This window comes from Schistosoma haematobium, chromosome ZW (genome assembly GCF_000699445.3).
Source record: "Schistosoma haematobium chromosome ZW, whole genome shotgun sequence".
Taxonomy (NCBI): Eukaryota; Metazoa; Platyhelminthes; class Trematoda; order Strigeidida; family Schistosomatidae; genus Schistosoma; species Schistosoma haematobium.
In genome coordinates, this window is record NC_067195.1 from 76,554,091 (window position 1) to 76,572,626 (window position 18,536).

At 35.5% G+C, this 18,536-nt stretch overlaps 1 protein-coding gene across 1 annotated transcript in view; it reads right to left on the minus strand.

Annotated features, from left to right (window-relative positions):
* The window catches only part of FIG4 (phosphatidylinositol-3,5-bisphosphate 5-phosphatase), a 44,516-nt gene that overhangs the window by 16,475 nt on the left and 9,505 nt on the right, over positions 1 to 18,536 (minus strand). The window contains exons 6-10 of the mRNA XM_051212338.1: positions 8,339 to 8,491; positions 7,226 to 7,390; positions 5,997 to 6,253; positions 3,198 to 3,366; positions 807 to 940 (exon numbers count right to left, since the gene is read on the minus strand). Coding sequence (XP_051072514.1) covers positions 807 to 940; positions 3,198 to 3,366; positions 5,997 to 6,253; positions 7,226 to 7,390; positions 8,339 to 8,491 — 878 coding nt within the window. The remainder of the gene's footprint in view (positions 1 to 806; positions 941 to 3,197; positions 3,367 to 5,996; positions 6,254 to 7,225; positions 7,391 to 8,338; positions 8,492 to 18,536) is intronic.

Genomic DNA, 18,536 nt, shown 5'->3' on the forward strand with positions numbered 1-18,536 from the left:
ATTGCTTCTGAACAGTAAAAAGATATCAGTTAGATTGAGAAATCAAAAACTAACTTATAAATATGGTTATATTATATATTCCTAACTATTTTGATATGTATGAAATAAATGAAAAAAATACTGCCGCACTATTATTGAATACCTATCGGGACGATAGGTATGCATAAAATATTCTTTACACCATTAATCACGGTTATTCACTGAATTTTATGAAATAACTGAATAATAGTCTAGAATCTGAAACCTAGTGAATTACTTCAATCTGATCTAATAGTTTAAAAGAACCCATTTTTACAGTTTACATCAAAAACTGACCTTAGTTAAACAACCATTAAGAAATAAGAAGTACTGGACAGCTTTTTTGTCTTAGTATAGGACTCTTAGGAAGTGCACATCCACTAACCCACTCGGATTTGAACCCAATACTTTTAGATTTTTCATCCAGCACTAATTATTTGGAACTAAAACTATAAACCACTGGATGGTGACCCACTGGTTTGAAGGTTAACTATAAAATCAATCTCTGTAAACCTCACTATTTCAAGAAGCTATTTTATTTACAACCGAATTAGGTGCCTAAAAATGGATAAATCTATGTAGTTGGTGAGAATATAAATCAACAGTATTGGTACCTCTACTTTATCACTTAATACGAACAAAAATGAGATGATTCTAGTTTTAAAAATTTTCAACAGCTCTCCAAATAAATGTATTAACTACCCACATTACAACAGGAATGTAACATAGTTGTGAATAAAGTACAGATGACATTGCATAAAGAAAATGTAATTTATCTATAAACTTACCGTGACAGTGTTTGAACAAAATCACGCGAGTGACTAGAGAGCTTTTTTACTTTACGATAAGTATTTATATTGTGCACTAATTGACTACCGCCATATTGTAAGGCCAGTGTATCTCCATGTTCATCATATAAATCCTATTAATTTTTTTTAAAATCCAAATCATAATTTGTACAAATGATCAGTATGTGTGTGTGCATGGGGTAAAAAAGATTAGCATGACTGTTTGCTAAAATCTGAACTGTACTGAAGTATACAAGCAGCTAGCTTTTGTTTGATAAAAGATTGTAAGCTGGTGGAAAACGTTCAAGGAATCACAAAAAAAGGATTCTAGAAATCTTAGAATATTTATATGATGCTACGATACTTGAATACAATCTGTTCATTTTAACAAACAGAAGAATTTGAGATAGTTTGATTAAGGTTATCAGATTACTTAATAATATTCTACATCTGACATCATTCATTTTCCAAGGTTTTATAAATCGTAAATTTATAGACACAAAAGAAGACTCAGAACTAACTACTTGTTATCCGCCTTTCATACTGAGTTTTTGACGAGTGAAACTCTATGGCCCAACAAGTGACAACAACTCATATATGTGCCGAAAGAAGTTAAATTAAATGACAGAAATTTATCACCACGATTAACATAAACCATTTAGTTTTGCCAACTCAAACTGATTAATCAAATCAATGCAAAATTCGAATCATTTGAGTTAATGGTTCAAAAGTAGCAGAAAATAATCAGGGAAGACAAATCAAGAGAGCAGAACTATAGTACTTAATTATTGTTCATCATCATCTACATCAGGATTAAAGGTGAATAAATTTGGCGTATCCAGCGAAAATGAGTCGAGATAGGTTAATGAACGCAGACGAAAATTTATGTATGCTGTAATGTACATTCCTCTATCCCTGTGTGTTTGATATAATACACTCTGTTTGCGTCTTTATCCGGTTACTTGATCTCCTGTTGGATATTTGAACGACAGAGTATTACACAATTAAGAGCTATTCTAGATTTTAGTCTTAACAACCTGATTATCTAAAAACTAGTTTGCAGTTTAAGATCGATAAAAGTGCTTATTTTTTCATCGTAACAGTATTTAAATGACCAATATCGATTTTTAAGGATGATGTTAGCTGACCATGGTGTTGTGACGTACGTGACACTTTTTTTCATTTACCCACAAAACAAACAAAAATTATCGGGTGCTACTAAATCACGACCGGATAATTAAGAACCTTTGTTAAATCTCAAACACCAGCGTACATTTAAGTTTACAAATAAGATCAAGATTATTCAGTTGGTTAGTAGATCTGACCATTGCTTTTATACTTAACTGAGAATACTATTCAAAATAAATATTCTAGAAGAAATTCATAGACATGATAGAGTGTAATGGATAGTTATGAAATCCTTATTACACATCATTTCTATCGTTTGATATTGTTCGAAGTAAAAACTACGAATAGGAAACACATTACCTTTTATTCGAGTAAGTTAAAAACTAAAATAAATGACTATTTTTACACCATGAGATCTCATGGTTATAGAAAACTATATCGATGCTTGAAAAGAATTAGGCTTTTACCATTTTATTGTTGCAATACAATATTTAACAAAAGTATAAACTACAATTTCGAAATATTTGAATTACTTAATCTAGTTGAATGATATATGAAGTTCGCTTTAAAAACAGCTTTCATGGTAGACTGAATTCAGCTGTAGAACAATGGGAAACCACGAGGAAATGGACCAACTGTTTCGTACTAGTTTGAAACTTTAGCATTCTTCGGTGCCAAAGGTGAATTTCAGAAAACGTCTTTTGGAAGGGTAGTATTAGTTTCCTGAGTTATACAAAGAGATTTAGGCACTCAAAATTGTCAGTATTAGGATATATATAATCAATATGGTCCCAACCTCTGAGTTACTTATTGCAATACTCAAGAACTAGTGGTAGTTTTAAGTTATCAAACTGTTAGAAACTTAGTTAAAGTGATGAATCTACTCAGTTAATTTTTTCATAAAATACATCAGGGTAAGAGAGTAATAACAGAATTGTGAACGTACTTTCTCCCTCTAGAAACAGTATCATGATCAATGAATCCCGACCAGTAAAAATATGGGAAAACGATGAGACATATTTGTAGTAGACTGACGCCTAAAAAATACCTATTATACACCAGGGTCAATATATTTTCCAACAAGGTTCCACTGTTCAATGATAATTACAAATGGAAATCTTGAAATGCTTAAGTTTATGAAATGAGCGGCACTATCAGCGAAGGATTTAGCAAAAGGGATAAGCAATCTCATTGATACCAATAGAAAGAATTTACAGAAATTAACTATTATTTACAAAAGAGAAGTAATAAATAGCAAGTTACCTGTAGTAATCGATCGATTTGTGAGTTATCCATAAAATCTGGCTCAGCTAAAAAGCCTAATCCATACAATTGATAAGCTAAAACAACTCGACCGATAACAAACTGTGCAGTGTTAGTTCGATCTAAACAGTCCACACAATTTACTCGGATTATTCCACATTGCTTAGAGCTGGAAGAAAATAGCAAAACATAAGATTATTAGTTGAGAAACATGAAACCTGATGAAGTGCATCAGTAGTAGTAACAGTACTCAGCCAATGATATTAGTGAATCTAAAATGGGATCAGGTTGTGGTAGCTAGTAGTTAACTGACAACCAACTTGTTAAATAACATTAACAATAAATAACTGCAAGGTTCAAAATGAGGTCACACGAAAGGTCGTAAAAGACTGCTCAATTATTATCATACTTGTTTGACATGGTGATGAAATTTTCATAACTAATGCATTTAGTTTTAAAGAGAACCCCAGAAAATCATGTTTGAGACCCACATTTACAAAATTGACAAAATACAACATTTTTAGAAGTGATACGCGAAGACCATACAACAAGGTTTGTCGAATTCCCCAAACACATCAGGATTACTTAGCTGATAAAAACAAGTGTAAGCATCAGAATGAAATATTTAATGAGTGGATCCAATGGCAATATCCATTCTAATACTGTTTGAATCAATTTAAATGTCCATAAATCAGATGATTTATTAGCAAAACTGTTCGACAACAGAGTTGTTCTTAATAACATAATCAGCCTAAACTCTATTTCCTTTTTAAAACTGTAACCAGTGTGTATCTACATGATTCTGTTAGTGGCAATTAACATGAAACCCTACATAGTTTGGTATTTGATCCCAATACTAGGTGTTGTCACTCAATATCCGTCCGTCAACTAAACGATGGGTTTAATGAGCAGCAGTTCGCTCTATTCTACTTTATATTTGAGAAACGTGAACTTTAGAAATAGATATTCTTAGGTTACTAGTATTTTATCATACGTTGCTTCGAACCATTGCTCATATATTTCAGGACCATCAAGTTAGAGATTTTGAGGCTAAACGAAGAGTACAGGTATAGCAAATCGACTGACAAGGTTGTGAACCGTTACTATCTGGAATGGTTAGAATATGTATTACGTGTTCTCATTCACCAACTACTTTGACGTGCAATGATGGCCGGTATAAGAGCAGGTCAGAAGAAAGCTACCAGTGGCCAAACCAAAGCATCAGTCTATTAAGACACTGACTATTGAACTAGGTCATGTAGTTAGGTGCAGACTACTTGGTTCGGGTCCGCGTGAATATCGTAACTAGTTGTTAGAGACTGGGTGGTATGGCTAGGAACCGCTGACAACGGAGCAGATACACTCACTATTTGTATCTTTTTAAATCGTAAGTTTCTAAACTTTTCATAATTTTGTTTGTTTTGGTTTCATTAAATTACACATTTTATAGGGTCGTATCCTCAATGTTTAATCGTTTCTATTATCACTAGTCATGTTATTACTTCTACTACCTTGATATTTGCCCTGACTATTTCATCTCTGTGCTAATAGCACATGTCAACGTCGACCGATGTACATATGTTTCAGGTTCTAATTTTCATTTGACTGACAAACTGAAGTGCTATTAATTCACCTACATCAAACGGTTTGGGATAAGTTTGTTATACTATAGAAATTAATACTAGTTACGCATATATAAAATTATAATTAGAATTTGGGCAGATGTCCCAAAACAGACTAGTATATAGAACACATTTTTTGTGTCATTTATAGCTGACTGTAATATGTGGTACTTGAGTTTAGACTAGAGTTATGAAAAGAGGACACCAATTAGAACATCAGAGTACTAAATAGCATGTCAGAGTTATGAGTTGTAAACATTGGGAAAACTATTATGATAGAAACCTCATTCTTATTCGATTTAGTTCCCTTTACAAAGCTTAGGCAGTCTGCAATTCAGTTTATAAACAAGTATATGATTACTTAGTTGTATTGATTGTCGCATTCTCTTTTATATTCTTTAATGTGAAGTTGCAATAATTCCTTTGAACAACAAGAAAAATTGGTACATAAGACTGATTGTTCCATGTGAAATAAAATACGCTGCATGGTAAATCATATAAATTTTGATAAAACAGAATTTTATTAACTCTCTTGAAGAAAAAAATCCATTTAGACACAGAAAAAAATGAATAGAACTCGAATATTTCTTTACAACGAGTCTGTCATATTGGCTCTCCACTAATACATGTGTTTAATAACAATAATAATAATAATAATAATAATAATAATAATAATAATAATAATAATAATAGAATCGAGATCAATGAAATACTACTGTATTCGATGAGAGTATTGTGATGTGTGCTACTGATATCGACATATAAGTAGTATGTATCATCAATAGAAAGTGGAATACCTGGAGGCTGAAGGTTGAGAAAATCGAAAAGAAGAGAATGGGAACAGAGAGTGATTGGTATGAAAACGAAGGAACAACAAAGTCTGAGACAATTGATGGACACTTCTCAAATGAAGTATTACTGTACGGTTCTCAGATGTTACTAAGAGATTTTGTAATTTAATATCCAAGTACGTTTGGTTGTCTCCACTGGTGTTCTCGTAAAATACAGTATTACCAATATTATTGTATTACTACTACTTGATACATTTCTAATTAATTAACATTGATTTTATCAAAGCTGTTAAACATACATATCGTTGTAGAGTCAAAATGAAAAACTAATTGGATAGAAATATTTCATTGTTCTATCCATTCTTTTTTTTAAACAAATAACTTACTTGAAACCAATTGTTCTATGTTTTTCAAATTGAATTTCTGAGATAGGTAAAGAAGCAGATGATGAGAAATATATTCCAGTACGACGTACACAATTGTCTATAATAGGTTGTAATTTATTTAAAACAACAGTACGTTTCATTTTTTGTACACGAGCGATATCAAATCCAATGTACATAATAGGTGGACTACTATCAATTGTTTCGATAAAAAGTGTATTTAATGAATCAGATGGTTGGAGAATTCTAGAAGGTAAAAACTAACAGAAGAATATTCAAGAGAATTATAATTATAATAAGTTCATATTTTGAGACTAACAATGAGTCAAAAACAAAAACAAAGAAATATTCTGATAACCGAGACTGAAATGTTTGATTTTTTTATAAAAAAGACAGTAAACTCAAGTAAATAGAAGTTTGCACTGTAAACTCTGAAGTATGTTGTTCAATGCCTCTTTGATTATAATACAAGACACAGTAGAAGTAGAAATGGTGTAGTAATCAAATAGTGTATATATTTAATGGCCACTGTAGTGTTCCATCAGAGTAAGCAGTCAAAATAATTCAACCAATAACTTAAAAGGATGATTTCTAAATCAGTCTTAACCTATCACAATGAATAAAGATACAGACAATAAATCTAATGAGATAAGGCGACAGGTTGATACTAACAGTAGTACATTAGTTTTCATTGTTCTACATTTTTGATAGTGAACAGGAATATAATGTTAATATCTTTGATTTACAATAAATGTACTATTGGTGTCATTTAATATCTCTTCTATCATCGACTTCTGTCAATCCTAGTTACATAAACAGTTCATATGAACATTTAACTATTTAATGATTTGATAACAGTATGATCAGCAGTTTAAAAATCCCCATAGAATATTCAAAAATGAAAAATGTTTGAGCGAACAATTGTTTTCAATAACTTCATCATCAGACTCTACAGTTATAAGTCCATAATTATAATATTTTACAAAGGCCAGAAATAAGGCATGTATTAATGAATTTGACAATGTTATGTGTTGAAAACATTATGATCAACAAAAAATAACGTTTACCTTGTGAATCACTTTCATTCACAATCACTAGATGACGTACATACAAAAACGGCATTGGGTCTTAACTATTAATGAAAAATTCTAAGATGCCTTTCTCTAAATTAGACTACACCATTTGCTAAAATTTATTTCAATTACAATAAATACATAACATTATTAGCTTACTTGACTTAAATAGGTAATTCCACGTTCAAATCTATCAGATAAAATTATTTCAAATTGTCTTTTCTCTCGTTTTTTCATTAAATTAAGCACAATAACTGGAGATCCATGACGTTTAAGTAAACTAGAAAAATGTAAACCCATCGATTCATAGAATGGATCATCACGCTGAAGATACGGAAAATTAATTACAATCATTAACAAATTAAAATCCCAATAAAAATACACCAACTAAAGTACAATTAATCATTAACTATTCTGTGATTTTAAATAATACAAACTATATTCTCCTATACAGTACTGTCCATAGTTTTTAAGACAGTGGAATTTCGAAAAAAAGATTTTGAAAATATATAGTTACTTTACTAAGTCGTTGAATATGAAACTGAAATATACTCTATGATAAATTTGTTCAGTTTCATTTATCTGAAGGCCCTTTTGTGTGCCACGATATACTACTTACTAATATAGAGTAGTTAATGTTCCACCATTTCCATTACTTGTATGCTGGAACAAATCATGGTGTTTTAACAGCACTTATCAAATCATTTTCTGATCCTATTTGAGTTATTAGTCCTTCTTTTAATTTTATCGATATTTCCTCTCATTATTATTATTTAGGATTTCTTTTGTGTACTACACTTTGAAATTTTGTTTATTTTGAATATTTTGTTAAATCTCCCAAGAAGGTTTAAGTTACTTTCGTTAATAGTGCAACAATGGTTGCAATTGCATAGCTTCTGAGGGGGAGATATGAGGAATCACTATGCCCTAACGTTAAAAAAAGTGATAGAAACATATTCTTTGGACCTATACGTGCTCTTTTGGAAGATATCGAAAAATGATGTACTAACTAAACTCGTATTGAAGCAACGTAGTCAATAATTTAAGTGACTCGATATTACTATAATCACGTCCTGATGGAGGATAACTGGAAGTATTCATCAGAAAGTTCTGCTCCAGTTAGGAGTCGTCAGAAAAACATGTCAGCACTCTTGAGAGGATAGAGTCACACAGTGTCAAAGTTAAAGATACAGACATCGCAAAATGAGCAATAAAAGGTAATAACGTTAGAACATGTTGATGTGTCACTGTTTAAAAATGTCATAAACTTACTAAAATTTCTAAAGGCGGTCTGCCAACAACAACTTTAGAAGACTCCTGTGACCAGAATAACGGTACAGAACCACGCATTTGTACATATGATGAAACGCGTCCATGACGAAGAAATGAATATGAGCTATCATGTACTATTTGTTCTGTTTCCACCTGAAGAAAAACCCATTTAAATTCACCTGTAAGACATTAGACATTGAAACCTATGAAAAAAGCACATATTAAACATCTAGTTGCTATTACACGATCACACGGTGGAAGGATAGACACAACTACATTCCCCAGGTATAAATGGATATAGCTGAATTGATTCACAATAAGAAAATGTAAAATTGTTATCAGACAGACCTTTCGCTACATTTAATCAGTAATCAGTAAGTTATCAGATACACTATCTATTTTGTAAGCATGAATATTGTACTATATATGCTACAGGGAAGCACAAGTAGCTAAAAATCGTTAGCATTATTTATTAGAAAATGATCATAAGTGGAATTACTGGGATAATTTAGACGCGTCAAACAATTATTAAATAATCGGTTCCCTTTACTGTGGCCAACAAACACCTTAACAGTTTATATTACTTACCACTGATGTTTTATGATTATTTCTAGAATGTCCAAAAATTAGACTAAAAAGAAATTTGGATTTTGGTGTAAAGACCAGTGACAAAAAAATAACTTTTCCAAGTAGGACTGTTGTAAATTCAATGGATAAGTAACGATAGATTACTTTGTACTGACTGATAGAAATAGTATTTACATGATAACTAGTTTGGTTCTCAGTTGAGTAGCACCAAACGTTGTTACTATTACTCAAACGCGTAAACATTGGTACAAGAGACACCATAATATATGCATCACATAATAAAAAAAAGATTGTGAAGAGATAAAGGAAGGTGCATACAACAAAAAATGAATAGAAATAAGTGCATGAGAGCGAATAATATTAATAATAGTCAGACAAGCAACTCAGATAAGAAAATTGCAACCAGCGAAAACTCTTTCATTAAAGAAATTGCACACACTTATATGAAGGAAATGAAAAAAGTTACAGCGGGTCCACCACTCGCTTCTCTTCTGAGAGATATTTGATAACGTCTCATACATGTAAACTGATAGACACAATCGCTTTCGTGCTGTTTGGGCTTTTGGGGAAGCATAGACCTTGTCTTCTCTATAGTGACAAGTTGGGCTGCATAAAATGTCCGATTGATAGCTAATTTAAGTCTTCGTTTCAACATGAGACTATTTGTGTCACCTGTGAATGGTAACGTAATATAAAATCGCTTTTTGGGTGCCAGAAGCATCATAGGTCTAGTCGTATTGCAACCGTTCCAGCGGTTTATGAACTTCAAAGAATAACCATTATTGATTAACGCATCAGTCAAGAGCTTCATCTCTACTTCAATAGTATCACTAGTACAAATACGATTGATTCTATTGAATAAGCTCTTTATTAAACCGCGTTTGTAATGAATAGGGCAGTGACTATGGAAATTAAGATATTGTCCTGTCCATGTTGGTTTTCTATATATAGAACGTTGGATGGAACCATTATCTCTCCTACTAATCAGGATGTCTAGAAAAGGAAGTTAGTTGTTCTTCTCTTCTTCACATGTAAGAGAAATGTGCTTTTGACTACTATTGAATTCTTCTAACAAGCGGTTTATGTCTTCACTTTTATCCCCTACGATTATTATGTCATCTACATATCGTTTATACAGACCCATCTTTCGAATTGAGTCTTCAACTAAATTTTCAACATATCCCATGAACACATCAGCCAGCAATGGTCCTAGAGGGCTACCCATAGCTACACCATCTATTTGTCTGAAGTGTTCACCTTCAAATGTGAATTTTACATTATCTGTACACAATAATTATTATTGTGTAACGCGCGAGCACTTAACCATTAGACCGGCGCGAAGCCAGTAGGTCCTATGTTCGAGCCCCGCGTGGTGCGGGGTCGTGGATGCGCACTGCTGAGGTGTCCCATACTAGGACGAAACGGCCGTCCAGTGCTTCCAGGTTTTCAATGGTGGTCTAGCTTCAACTGACTCATGATTTCAACCTGTGAAAATTTCTCATTACATTATCGAAAAAATTAATTTAAAAAATTACTAAAATGGTTGGGCGGTTAGTGATATTCATGACTCATCATTGTAACTGATGAAATATGAGAAATACTAGAATAAATATGAAATTATATAAATTTATTGAATGACAGGAAAGTTCAAGTTACATTCCACCTAGGAAGCTAGAATTTTTTGAATACCCTCTGAAACGAATAGAGAAAAAGTAATTTGTTTAATAAAATCCAGGTAGTTAAATTCTAAGCCACTAGTGCTTGCTAAATTTTGAAGTTTCCATAAAGGAGAGTAAGTTTATGACTACAAATTTATACCAAGGAATTAAATACCAATTTGAGTTTCACTTTGACTGTAAGTAATGTATTGTAACAAATTATACCAACGACTGAACTACATTTTAGATATTACTTGATCATAAATAAATAAAAATATCACCTTCACTTTGACATAATAGATAGTTTTCACAATGAAGTAACTGGCCTCATCTAAAGAACCTACGAACATTAGAGAATACTGGAAAGCTCTTTCATTTCTTTCCGAGTTTTCTTAATACAGCAGTGGTTGGCTTCGTGATCAAGCTTCTTAGAATTCGAACCCTAGCCTTCTACTTTGGTTTGAGCGATCAAGTTATGTCATTATACCTCATACATAGAGAGATTCAGAAAAAAATTATGACTCAGAATGTAGCGTCCAAAACCTGTACTAGATAAATGGATTACAATAACGATTATTGATCCCACAGTGAATTGAAATGAAGACATGAAAATCTTGTGGTAGATATGTCGCTGATCATTAGTGAAACAGAATCTGAAGATTTACATTTTTCAAATTCAGTCAACTAGTGATGTTAATGTGATAGAAAATAACTTTAGAGCTCCATATAATAGATGGACGGTGGCTAGTAGAGGAAACCAGAAAGTGAGTTTCGTCTTGTTTCAAACCCATTAGCTGGATATACCTTCATATCAGTGTTGATACTCACGTTGAGACTTGAATGTAATATCTTTCGTTTCAAATGCTAACGCGTTATTCATTGAGCTACTGAGTCAAACACCCACTAACTTGTTCAACGAGTATAATGTTTATATTACTATAAATAACAGTTTGAGCTATCTCGTGATTGGTATAAATGACTGAATTTTGACTATTGTTTGTTGGAGGATGTACATCATGTGTTGACTGCCTCAATGCAACTATTTCGTTCTAAATGGGCTAAAATACACACCTTGGATTCCACTGCTACCCACAATCCATCAGTTTAAACAATTTATGGCGAAGTGGCCATATAGAGGTGTGGAGATATGTCTGACAAGCTTATTTTGTAAATAGTTCTCAATGTTATTTGTATTTACTTTGCCAATTTTTCACTGTATGTACATTTATCATTAAATGACTGTACATGTTGTTTAAGTGAATGATCTTGAACATACTTTCCGTTGTGTAACTTACATAGCATGACATACTGTTGATTGCTAACAAATACATTGTTGCACACATATCCCTCGTTCTACATTCATTTGTGATTGAGTTAACTGAAGCCTAAATCAAATATTATCTACATTTACAGACTGTGATTGGGAATATATCATACCTTACATTGGATTGTATTATTGGAGAGTTCATCAACTTGGTTGGAATCATCAAGCATTTATAATTGTGAATTTTCAGCACCAGACCAAATCCGAACACGCATCAATTTGGTGAATTTAAGTAAAGTCCCTATTTTCTATTGTATTTGTAACAATTAACTTATATACATTAACATTACTATTGATCTTAAGTAACTTTGTTAATATTTTTAACGCTCGTACATTGTCTGGTCAACCACAATTACCTGATGAGCCTTGAATCCATTATAGAGGTTATACTGTTTACATTTTTTTTACTTGATACACTGGTCTATTTTGTTTTTCGTACCATGTACTCTCCCAATAAACCTATCGATATGGATAGCCCACCAACGAATCCTCTCAATTCATCACAGTCAGACGATAATATTTTAAGCTCGATCGATACTATTTCCGAGTTAAGACTACCGATATACAGCGTTAACAACCCTAGAATTTGATTCGCCACAAGCCACTATTGCGAGCATACAGTCCCGACAGTATAGATCCATTGCCAGAAAAATATCGTTGTCTAGACATCGCTCCATGTCTCCCAAGCAGGAAACTGGTATCTGCTGGTATCACTCGCAATGGTGGCTTATAGTGATGCTAATCGAGTTGTTAATTGCGTTAATTGTTGCTGGATGTCAAGGGGGGGTGTTCGTAAAATCTTTACTAGAAGTTTGTATGGCGTTTAGCCGCTGACTGTCAGGATAAATTTCCATCATTTTATCCGCCATATCAGCTAAATCATCTGGATTGACAAAGGTTCCTGATACGCTGAGGATTTGTCTGACATTGCGTGGTAACCGTTGGAACCACATTTGCTTAAGTAGTGTTTCGTCTAGCTTGTAGGGGCCGGCTAGCTGTTTCATGTGTCACAGCAACTGCTAAGGTCTCTTGTCCCCTAACTCGCATGCTGTAAGCAGTTGCTGTAAACGTTTTTCGTCTGAAAGTGATGTGCGCTGAATTACTACCGCTTTGATCTTGTCGTAAGGGTCGGTTTCAGGTACGTTATCGATCAATTCGCCAACTTCCGTTGCTATTTCAATAAGTAGTGCACCGACGACGTGGGCATATTTGGTAGCTTGAGAGCGCATACCTCTCGCTAAAAATAGTGCTTCTACTTGTGCGAACCAAATTCTAGGGTTGTTAACGCTGTATGTCGGTAGTCTTAACTCGGAAATAGTATCGATCGAGCTTAAAATATTATCGTCTGACTGTGATGAATTGAGAGGATTCGTTGGTGTATATACGTTAATTGTTACAAATACAATAGAAAATAGGGACTTTACTTAAATTCACCAAATTGATGCGTGTTCGGATTTGGTCTGGTGCTGAAAATTCACAATTATAAATGCTTGATGATTCCAACCAAGTTGATGAACTCTCCAATAATACAATCCAATGTAAGGTATGATATATTCCCAATCACAGTCTGTAAATGTAGATAATATTTGATTTAGGCTTCAGTTAACTCAATCACAAATGAATGTAGAACGAGGGATATGTGTGCAACAATGTATTTGTTAGCAATCAACAGTATGTCATGCTATGTAAGTTACACAACGGAAAGTATGTTCAAGATCATTCACTTAAACAACATGTACAGTCATTTAATGATAAATGTACATACAGTGAAAAATTGGCAAAGTAAATACAAATAACATTGAGAACTATTTACAAAATAAGCTTGTCAGGCATATCTCCACAGAGGCAATCTGCACAGGATGGATTTATGTCAGCAAAGATTGATCGAAGTTAAGTCTTAAATGTCCACAACCAGACAACTTAAGCTCTCACTAATATTGATATTTGTTAAGTCTCAATGAGTAGAACACAGAATTTCTGATGTTTCGCAGCATTATGTAAGTTGATTCTTCGGAGAATAAATAAATAACCGAATGAAATGGATTGAATTTGTATGCGATTATTATCGATTATAGCATTAACTTCATTGAAATTATGAACCTAAGTTAGACCACCAGTGGAAACCTGGAAGCACTACGATAGGACGGCCGTCCATGTTCGGTCGGCGTCCAGAGAACTTCAACGGAGCCTCCAGAGGCCCAGAAAGGAGCCGAAGGGCCCTAGCCAATCAGAGTATGATGGAACGTTCGAGAATTCCAGCTTGGCGTGCTACCATTGGTCGGTAGCATAATATGACGTTAACGGGTTGGCTGAAATATGATGTTGATTTAACAGACGCCAACATCTATAAATACCCTTGATTTTCTGTACTAAAATGAACCTTGGGATAAAGTGTTTTCTCTCATACTTGTGTCTTCTCTCTGGAGTTCAAGTCGCTGTGTAGTTCTAGTTTGCGGGTTACGGGAATAGCTTGGGATTCGTATATAGCGTTCAACCTACACGACTTATCAGTGGCGACGGGGATGAAAACCACAATGAATATTTCCTTGGAGCAATTAGAAGCTTATATGGTGCGTCAAGAAAAGAGGTTTGAAGAGTCCCAAATTAGAATCATAGAAACCCTGGTGCAGAAATTCTGCCTGTCCGAGAAAAACCCTGCTTCTAGTGAATCTCAAGTATCATATATTGATTCAGTCATTAATGCCATCCATGAATTTAATTTTGATGGTGTAGCAGGTGTAACCTTTGAGTCGTGGTTTAAGAAGTATGAAGATTTGTTTTATATTGATCTTTGCAAACTGGATGATGCTTCAAAAGTCAGAATACTTCTTAGAAAACTTGGGACTATGGAACATGAACGCTATAGTAATTTCATCCTACCAAAGAATCCAAGAGATTTTTCTTTTGATGCAACGATTGAAATTTCGTCGCAAATCTTTACTGAACAGTCATCCTTGTTTAATATTCGCTATCAATGTCTCAAGATGACAAAAGCAGGTGATGATGACTGGGTTAAGCATGCGGGTTTAGTAAACCGTGAATGTGAGCGCTTCAAACTATCAGCAATGACAGAAGACCAGTTTAAGTGTCTCGTGTTTGTGTGCAGCCTACAATCTCCCGAAGACGCCGATATTAGAACCAGAATTTTGAGTAAAATTGAACAATGTCCGAATATGACACTACAAGAAGTAACCACAGAGTGTCAGAGATTGGTAAACCTAAAGCATGACACTTCGATGGTCGAAAATAATGGCCAGTTGCCATACGTTCATGCTGTAAGCAGGAAGAACAGTTCTTGCTCAAGAAAGGTATCGCACACAGGCAATCAGCCTTCATCTCCATGTTGGTCTTGTGGGGGTTGGCATTATAAAAGGTTCTTCCCATATAAGGAACATTGTTGTAGCAATTGTCATCGGAAGGGACATAAAGAAAACTGCTGCAGAAAAAGAACCCATAAACGACATTCTTTGAAGCCCTACTCGAAGAAATACAGATATAGTGCTCCAACCAACAAGATATTGGTATCACATAACAGAGCACGAAGTTGCCACCAAAGAAAGTATGTGACCTTGAATATTAATAAACACCGTACCCGCCTTCAGCTGGACACAGCTTCTGATATTACTTTAATCAGCCCAGAAACATGGAAGAACATTGGGAGACCCACAGTTTTCCCAACAACACAGCTGGCACACAATGCATCTGGGGGGAAGTTGAATATTGTTTGAGAAGTGCCATGCACTGTTTCTAAAGGTACGGTAACAACAAATGCAACATTGTATCTTACTAAGAAGCCAGCACTAGACTTAATGGGGTTGGACCTTATAGAAACACTTAAACTAGCAGATCATTCTATCAACAGTATCTGCAGACGAGTAAGTACAGACAACACCCCAGAATGGAATCAGAAAAACGCCATGCTACAAAGACACCAAAACGTGTTTAGAGAAGGATTGGGAGAATGTACGAAGGCCAAAGCACTGTTAACTCTAAAGCCTGCAGCTACTCCCGTTTTTCGACCTAGGAGACCCGTACCATATGCTGCTCTACCAGTGGTTGAACAAGAACTAGAACGACTTCAGAAACTAGGTGTCATTGAACCAGTGAATTTTTCAGAATGGGCCGCACCGATAGTAGTAGTAAAGAAGACTAATGGTAGCGTTCGTTTATGTGCTGATTACTCAACCGGGTTGAATGAAGCCTTAGAAACTCATCAGTATCCATTACCCTTACCTGAAGATCTTTTTGCTAAACTGAACGGAGGTAAGCTTTTTGCAAAGTTGGATTTATCAGAAGCTTATTTACAAATCCCTGTTGCTGACGAGTCTAAAAACCTGCTTACTATAAACACACACAAGGGTCTATTCCGGTATAATCGATTACCCTTCGGAGTCAAGACGGCCCCATCCATATTTCAGCAAATAATGGATACTATTCTACAAGATGTTTCAGGTGCTGCAGCTTACCTAGATGATATAATAATTATGGGAGTAGATAGAGTAGACTTAGAAAAGAAGCTTGACCAGGTGCTGACGCGAATAGCCGAATATGGACTTCGACTTCGTCCAGAGAAATGTGACTTCTGTATGCAAAAAGTACGCTACCTTGGGTTTATAATCGACAAAGATGGAAGAAGACCAGATCCGGAGAATACCCAGGCAGTGAAAACTATGCCCAGACCGACGGATGTCCCCACACTACGATCCTTCTTGGGACTAGTTAGCCATTATGGAGCTCTTATTCCAAACCTTCATCAATTACGTGCCCCCCTGAATAACCTTCTGGTGAAGAATGTAAAATGGAGTTGGTCTGCAACTTGCCAAGCCGCTTTCGATGAAATCAAGAAAGTACTAGTCTCGGAACTGCTGCTCACCCATTACGATCCATCCTTACCCATTGTAGTGGCATCAGACGCATCAAACTACGGCATTGGAGCAGTTGTTTCTCACATCATGCCAGATGGATCCGAGAAAGCGATATCACATGCGGCTAGATCGTTAACGTCAGCAGAACGTAACTATAGTCAGATCGAGAAGGAAGCATTGTCGATTATCTTCGCTGTCAAGAAATTTCACATGATATTTGGACGTCAGTTCACCCTATTAACTGACCATAAACCATTACTAGCCATCTTTGGGTCGAAGAAAGGTATACCTGTATACACCGCAAACAGACTGCAACGTTGGGGAACTACACTCTTGGGTTATGACCTCAAGATCAAGTACCAGCCCACTACTGACTTTGGACAAGCTGACGCTTTATCTAGACTGATTGGTTCACAAGTAAAACAGAAAGAAGACACTTTGGTGGCAGCAATCGAGACGGAAACAGAAGTACATCGAGTCTTGGAAGACGCAGTTGATGGTTTACCGGTTACTTTCAAGGCCATCAAAGAAGCCACGGAAAATGACAAGACTTTAAGAGAGGTTAGTGGTTATCTTCTCACTAAGTGGCCGAACCATCGTTTTCAAGGAGAAATGCTACAATACTTTCGCCGACGGGACTCACTTATGATGGTCGACTCATGTATTATGTTTGGTGACAGAATTATTGTTTCAAAAGTATTACGCTACAAGGTTCTGAAACAATTCCACAGCGGTCATCCTGGTATCAATAAGATGAAAGCATTGGCTCGAAGCTACGCATACTGGCCTACGATGGATCAAGATATCGAAAACAGATGCCGCAATTGTTCATCGTGCCTACAAGCAGCCAAAAGTCCAAGTAAGTGTGAACCGCAACAATGGGAAAAGCCGAATGGTCCCTGGGAGAGGCTGCATGCAGATTTCGCCGGTCCAATACGAGGAAGAATGTATCTAGTCATAGTAGACGCGCTCACAAAATGGCTACAAATCTACGCCACGGTGAATTGCACAGCCAGTGAAACAATCAGCAAATTATCCGACCTGTTTAGCTGCTTTGGAGTTCCGCAGACGTTAGTGACCGATATCGGCTCACAATTCACTGCAGAATCATTCAAGCACTTCTGCGACGTTAATGGCATTGTGCACATACGATCTCCCCCGTATCACCCTCAATCGAATGGCCAGGCAGAGCGCTTCGTGGATACATTGAAAAGAGCACTTCTGAAAGGGAGAGGAGAAGGGACAACCGGGTAGGTGATCGCAAAATTTTTAACATCCTACAGATCCACTCCGAACCCGAATGTTCCAGACGGCAAATCTCCCGCGGAAGCCATGTTTGGAAGGCGCATTCGAACCGTCTTCGATGCCATGCTGCCATCCAAATTAGTGTATCAGCGCAGTCACGATCCAAGTATCCGAAACTTCAGTGTTGGCGACAAAGTTTACATTAAATCCTACATCGGGAAGAACCGATGGGAGCCGGGCGAAGTTGTGCAAAAACTGGGAAGAGTACTGTACAGAGTTCGAGGAGCTTTTGGGACATGTATACGTCACACAAATCAAATCCTCAAGGACAAAAGAACGGTGCAGACTCGAAGTAACCGGCCGATTTTTCCGTTAGATTTAATCTTAGACGCACCAATGCCACAAACGCCCAGGAACATTGAAAAGAAGCCTTGGACAAGGAAGACGACAAGAATAATGGGACGCCGTCGCAACCCAGTCGTCAAACTACAAGTAGATCCCAGAAAGAAATCTCATTC